The 6,842-nt window shown below is 42.5% G+C and overlaps 1 protein-coding gene across 1 annotated transcript; it reads left to right on the top strand.

Annotated features, from left to right (window-relative positions):
• Positions 1 to 938: 938 nt before the first annotated feature.
• Positions 939 to 5,232, top strand: LOC104543651 (leucine-rich repeat neuronal protein 4-like; the record flags this gene model as incomplete). The annotated part of the gene is made up of 3 exons (XM_010188313.1): positions 939 to 1,143; positions 2,624 to 2,761; positions 3,909 to 5,232. Coding segments are annotated over 3 exons (1,667 nt in total), but the record flags the coding sequence as incomplete, so codon positions are not given.
• Positions 5,233 to 6,842: the final 1,610 nt, after the last annotated feature.

Genomic DNA, 6,842 nt, shown 5'->3' with positions numbered 1-6,842 from the left:
CCCCCCAGGATCTCAACCACAGGATCTCAACCACAGGGTCTCAGCCACGACAGAACCGTTCCTGGCCTATCTATTTTATGTGTTTTCCTGCCTCATTTCATACCAGTTCTATTTATACAAAACAATTCTTATCTCCCAGGGATGCTGTGAGGTTTCACTGGTGGGTTATTTGTTAACACTAACACAAGAACCACAGTGCAAAGGTGGAGATCATCCCGCTGGAACAGTGTGTTTCCATGAGCACCTTACAGTGGCACTTCTCACGGACAGTGTAGGAGAAAGAGAAGCAGCACAGAGGGTTTTTTTGCTATGTGTATGTGCCCTGATTCCAGTAACCAGCAGCCTAGAGACTCCCCAAGCTAGAGGTTTCACCTCAACTCACATTGAACAGATAGACCAGCAATTTTCCGCCATGAATTTGTCTAATCCCTTGTCATAGCAAGTTACACAATTCAGTCGTGGGATGGAAAGGCATTTTTCTGTAACACCTATTCTTTCAGTTTCATGCCTCTCAGTTCTTTTTTCTGTGCCAGGAGAAATAAGAAGTTACTTGCCTTTCTCACACCGTTGAGGACTTTGTAGACCTGTCTAATCTCCCCTCACTCATCACCTTTCTAAGCAAAGAAATCCTTGTTCATTTAGTCTCACCTAACAGGAAAGCTATTCCATATCTCCAATCAGCTTTTTGACCTTTTATCTTACCTTCTTTTCCTCTGTCCTGTGACAGCATGACCTGCAGGTAACATAGCAAAAATGTGATTGTGTGGGTGCTTATACACTGGTATATTGATTTTTTTCCTATTCCTTTCCCAAAGAGAATAGCTGCAGAAGACCACAGAGATATTTTATATCTCTATGAATTCAAAAGTCTTTTAAGGCAGAAATCCACAGGAATGCTCTATTTAGGCAACAGGTATCAATCTTTCTTTCTGCTTCAGTTCAACCAGAGTGGACCAGAGACTTGCCCAACCTCAGATCACTTCACTTGACAAAGATGTCACGATTAAGAAGCCTTGATACTGACTTCTTCAAGTCCATGCCTGATCTCCGAGAGCTGAACTGTCAAGGTTCCCGCTCACTGGGTTTCGTGAGGACAGAGATGTTTGACAGTGCTCCTCATCTGAGTCATCTCTCATTTGAGAAGTGAGTTGTTTTCTTTTTTGTTCCTCCACAAGTATGTTGCCTTTGCTTCACAGCACTATCGTGCCTGGGAGCTGATTTTTGTGCAAAGTTTGCTTGTTATCAAGTGTTTAGGAAGAAAGTATGCTTAGCAGGACTCATAGCAACAGCACAGTTACTCCCTGCTTGAGATCACAACCACTGTGCTCCCCCTCCTCTGCCTTATCTCCCCATCCATGGGATGAATTTATCTAGCGCTGTTTAGATTAGCATAGACCCACTGAAGCCCACTTGTGATACAGACCATGATTCCAACATCGACAACAGCAATATCTCACCACAGAAGGTAGGCACTGAGAATTCCTTGCTCTACAAAGGATGAATGCTGACAGTTTTCTAAAATCTGTACCATGGAAGCAGCAAAAATCCTGTCCCTCCCACTTTTAGTGTGAGAGATTAATGTAGTGTCTTGTTCAGCAGTAGTAAAAGCAATGGTTTAGTCCTTATTCTAGAGGTAACACCTCAGTGTGATGTATTTGGTATGTCACACACCTGCTGAAATACTGAGGGAAACAAAAGTCTGAAAGTGATTTATCAAAATAAAAGTAGGTAAACTGCACACAGAACAGTTAGCATAAAGAAAAAGATTTGGAGAACACCTTAAAAGATTTCTATAATATAGGCCCCGATTACAAGCATATCAGAAAACAAATACTAGGACACTGGCTGTGTGTGACCAGTTCCAGGAAAATAAATCCATTTAATTAAAAAAAAAAAAAAAGGCAGAGCACATCCCCCAACTAGATTGCCACACTGAATTTACACACCACTTTAAAATACCTGCAGGAATACCAGTTCAAAGTGCTAAAAATCATGACCCAAACTTAAAAAACAAAGGAGTAGCAGTTAAAGTCGCAAACAAAAGAGAGCATCTTCTGAGCACTCAGGCTGCAGGGAGGTCACAATATCTCACTCTTTCTGCAGCTGGGACAGCTTAACAATAAAGGCAAGCAAGGTCTTCTCGTGTTAGTCATTGACTTCAGTCGGTGAGAGTCTGTATTACGAAAGAAAGAGGATGACTGGCATAGTGAAAGTCAAGCCATTACAAGCAGAACGAGAAAGAAGCTAGAGAAACGGTATAGTATAAAAGAAAAGTGGAGCTGAATGCAGTGCATGATGGCAGAGAGGAGATCAACTGAAATTTCACATAAGACTTTTGCCAAACGCTAGGTCCTTTCCCTTCCAGCTGCCATCCTGAAAGATGTTATCTCCTTACCATGCTTTTGTATGCTTTAACACACAGCAGCTACACTGTGCAAATTAGAGAGATGAGCAGGCATTAGTCTGGACTTTAAGTGCAGAATGCGGGTGTTGATAACTGGCTGCTTCCAAGGGAACTGGGAATGTTGCTTTGTATCTTACACACATGCTGGGATACTAAGCAGGCTCCAGCCCTTGGAAGGTAGCTCAGCATTTGCTAATTATTGCATTTGTCATCTTGTAGCTGTAACCTGAGTTCCTTTAATCCTTGGAATATCAATTCATCGGATAGCATCATCATCGATTTGTACGGAAATCCTCTGTTATGCGACTGCCAGCTCTCCTGGCTGCTCTCCAAGCCCAAGAAAGTTGTGCTGCAAAAGTGAGTGAGTTCAAAGAGATACAGTAATGCTCTTCAGACACAACTGAAATGTCCAAGTTATTTGGGGACCCAATATTAACTGTCATCTAAGCCTCGTGTGCTCTTCCATTCCAGAAGACGTAGAAATGCAAAATAAAGTCCCCTTCAGGGACAAAGCATGGCTGAATTATACTTGAATGCAGACAGACAAGATGGGCACAGGCAGAAGAGTAGAAATTGTTAGTAGCTGTGGATTCTACTATAAGGTGAGAAGAGCTTATCTTCTCTGTTTCCGTACATATCTATTGGATGGAGATAAAAAATTAGCCCACTTGGTGGTCTTAATGGGCCACCACTGGGAGCAGGAATTGGAAGAGTTTGCAAGATATTTAGCAAATTATTTCCTTTTTGCCCTTGCATTCCCAAAACCTAGATCAGCCCAGGCAGTTAACAAAACCCCTGGCAAATAGCCCCGTTTGTCACCTATTGTTTCCATGTTCTCCTACAGTTTTACAGACTGTAAGGATAAGCTGCAGTTAAAAGAAATGCTTTGCATATGTATGATCTCTTCCTTTTCAAAGGCCACCAAGAAGATTTGTATCTGTAGTGGGGGAGCAGGGAAGTAGATTGTTAAAATTAGATTGTTTGTTCTTAGGATGGGCTTAGCAGTTGCATTCTTTACAAAAACATGCAATATCTGAGTAAAGAAAGAAATCCAGCTCAGTCATTTAAAAGCACATCCTGTGTCAGCACAGCTGCCTAATCCAGATGATCTAAGGATCTTGGTGACTCTGTGACATCTCTCTGCATGCGTTGCCCTCCTAGTGCGGCATTAAAGTCTAACCCTTTACGACAAGTTGTCTAGAACCCCAACACTCTTGCTAAGGTTCACAGTCCTTGTAGCAAAGGATGCTTCTTCTCAGGCAAAAGATATTTCTGCACTTTACAAAACCAAAAAGCCAGTCAGAGAAGTTCTCAGTGCTGTATAAAGCCCTCTGCCAAGCACAGGACTATCACTAAGACAACTTATCTTTGGTTTAGGTTTCATGTCTCCTTTAATATAAAGACTGTTTTGGGATAGCAGGTTGCCAATTCCAATCCAAGCAGCCTTAGGGGAGCCTGTAAAGTTCTTGTGGATTTTGTCTATTCTAACTTGTCCTCTCTGCAGGGCTTTAGAGACTTTTTGCAACACATCCCAGGAAGATCAGGACAGACCTTCGACATCGTTTTCACTGCTAGAGGTCTACAATAAATGCCAGTCTGGGAGAAACGCTACGCTGCCTGATTCAAACACACCTTCTCACAAACACAAAGCTTTCAGCCTTACCAGTTACGATGCTACTACTGCAATAACAACAGGCTCTGCTCCATTAACCACTTATACCAGCTCCCTAATTCAGAGGAACAGAATGAGCACGACAGCAGCCAACCCAACTGAGCCCATGCTCACACAAGCCAACAGTTCTTCCCATGAGGAGGAGGCCATTTCCGAATCCACGAGCCATCCCCCTTCCTTTGCCTTTGTAACCACCTCCCCAGGTTTTGTCACAGAGCTCTATAGTCACTCCTTGGATTATGGCTTCACCAGTCAAACTGAAACAGATCAGCTAAAGAGAGAGTTCAGAATGACTGGTGCGACGTTTCCCCAGGAAGGCCCATTCAGCCAGCCCACTAGTGATTACTCCACTAGGGCAACAGGAAACCCTAATGCCACTGACCATTATACCCACTCTTTTGCCACTCATGCTGGGGAAGCTACACCACCAACGAGCCTATCACCACTGAACTCCACAAGAACCAAGGCTCACTCTGAGCCTGCACTCACCAGATCTCTGATACACTTTGTAGATGACTACGATTACGATGAACATTCAACGGAAACCCCAGTGCAACTGGCATATACCTCCTGTGACTACAACCCTTGCAGACACCTTCAGAGGCCGTGCAGTGAACTTCAGAGTGTATCCCAATGTTTATGTCCTGGCCTGTCGACAGAAGATGAGGTTCCAGATCCACCAAGGCTCAGAGAGGTGTCTGAAGTTACAGACAGCTCTGCACAGATACGCTGGTGTGCCCCAAATTCAGTTGTTCACACCTATGAGCTGACACTTCATGTGCAAGGCAACGAGGACAGACAGTTTGTCCTGGACAATATTTATTCTACAGCAAGGCAGCACACTCTGTATAACCTGTTGCCATATACCACTTACCACATTTGTGTGACTGCTTCAAACAAAGCAGGGTCAAGTCAGATAGCAAGTCAGGGAATTCCAGTTAACTCGTGCACCAGATTTAAAACAAAACCCAGCTACAAGTCCATCTTTGCTGCTCTGACTGCAGCAAGTGGACTCTTTCTCATTTCCACAATAATTTTGTCTGTATGTCTATGTAAGGCATGTAAAAAGCCTCAGAGTGAGCAGTATGGTACACACTTAGTCTCTTACAAGAACCCAGCATTTGATTATCCATTAAAACTACAAACAACAAATTAGCTCTAGGTGATTGTTCTACACATTCAAAGCTCACTGTCTCTATCACCTTGGTATGTTTTCCCGAGACTCTCAAAATGTCCTTCAGCAAAACTATGAAACATCAGATTTCATAGGCCCTTATGTTTCTAAGGGAGAGAAAAACACACACAAGAAATAGAAAGATAGTAACGAAGGTAGTCAAACAGAAAAAATACTTTGGACTCTTACTCATGTGCTAAGCAGCAGCAAACCTGGATGCTAACCTTGAAAAGTTGTTTTTATAATCATCTACAAATATACTAGCATGTATTTCACACAGTGAGGCTGCCTTGCCAGCTGTCTCCAGTATCTCTCATGGATACATTCTGCTGAGAGCCATGATCCAAAATGCATCTAGCTAAGCAACACCGACACTGCTTTTATTCACGTAAGTGAAGCTGGGTTTTCAGTTTCTTCTAATATCTATATGAAGGTAATACCCAAAAAGAGCGTATTGCTGGAAGGAGTGAGAAGAGTCTCCTTGGGCTCAGTGGCAAGGTGCTTTGCACTTCTGATTCCAGTAAATAAATACAGCAATTGCAACTGCTCAGCCCATCTTCAGGAAAAAAGGAACATGAAAACTAATTGTAAAAAAGGAGAGCAAGACACTGCAGGAACCTTAGGGCAGGGATAATTGTTTTGTTTTGACTTTGCATGATGTTTTCCTCAACGAGTGCTCCCACAATACCAGTTTACAGGCAGTGAAGTCTGTAATACAGCAGTAACCCACAGGAGAGGGGGGAGCACATCAGCATTTGCTTCACAATTGGTTTTAAGCAGACATGACTGCTCAGTCCCATCTACAGATTTAGCAGGCTGATGATTTACCTCATACAGAGGCAAAGAGCCAAGTAATGAAACAATTCAATGTGTATGTTGCTGAGACTTGAAAAAGTGAAATCCCATCCACTAGCAGCAGACAGTTATGCAGACATTTTTCAGATGTACTTTGGGGTGCTAATTTCTGCTAGAAAACAATAAGAGCTGCTGACAATCCCAGTCCTTCAGCAGCTTTCAGCTTGTCATTAAAATTCAAAAAGATGTTTTTGTCAGAGGCGGTGTTTGTCCCTATCAAATACTTCCTATTCAGAGACCCACAGGTTTATGTTCCAGTAGCTGCGTACTTCTGCTGCTGAATACTGCTGTATAGATACAATATGCAAAATCCTCCCAGATCTCAGAGAGTGAGAGGTCCTATACAGTGTAAAAGAGTCTCTGTTCTGTACGTTTTTTTAATGCTTCCAGTCTTAATGGAAATAAAAACTACTGAGTTGAGTTCTAGCTCTTTGTTAAAGACCTAGATCTTTCTGTTTGTCTTTACCATCTATAACATTTAGCTAGCATTTAGCCCCAGAAATTAACTCAAACATTGTGTTGTTTTGGAAAAAACTTTCAGCATACAGCAAAATAATGTTTTTATTATGGTAAATTTGTGTTATCTGATGCCATAAAAGCGTTCATTTTGTGTGTGCATAAGGTAGCCTGTGGAATCCTCACCACTATGGGCTTGTAGCCCTTTCATGCAAGTTTGTCCTTTCCCCTACACCAGAGCTGAGAATGACACTGGCACTGCACAGACACTGGTTGCAAAT

The sequence above is a fragment of the Mesitornis unicolor genome, unplaced genomic scaffold (assembly GCF_000695765.1).
Source record: "Mesitornis unicolor isolate BGI_N332 unplaced genomic scaffold, ASM69576v1 scaffold19117, whole genome shotgun sequence".
Taxonomy (NCBI): Eukaryota; Metazoa; Chordata; class Aves; order Mesitornithiformes; family Mesitornithidae; genus Mesitornis; species Mesitornis unicolor.
The sequence above is the reverse complement of the archived record's forward strand: the minus strand, read 5'-3'. Positions and strand labels throughout refer to the sequence as shown.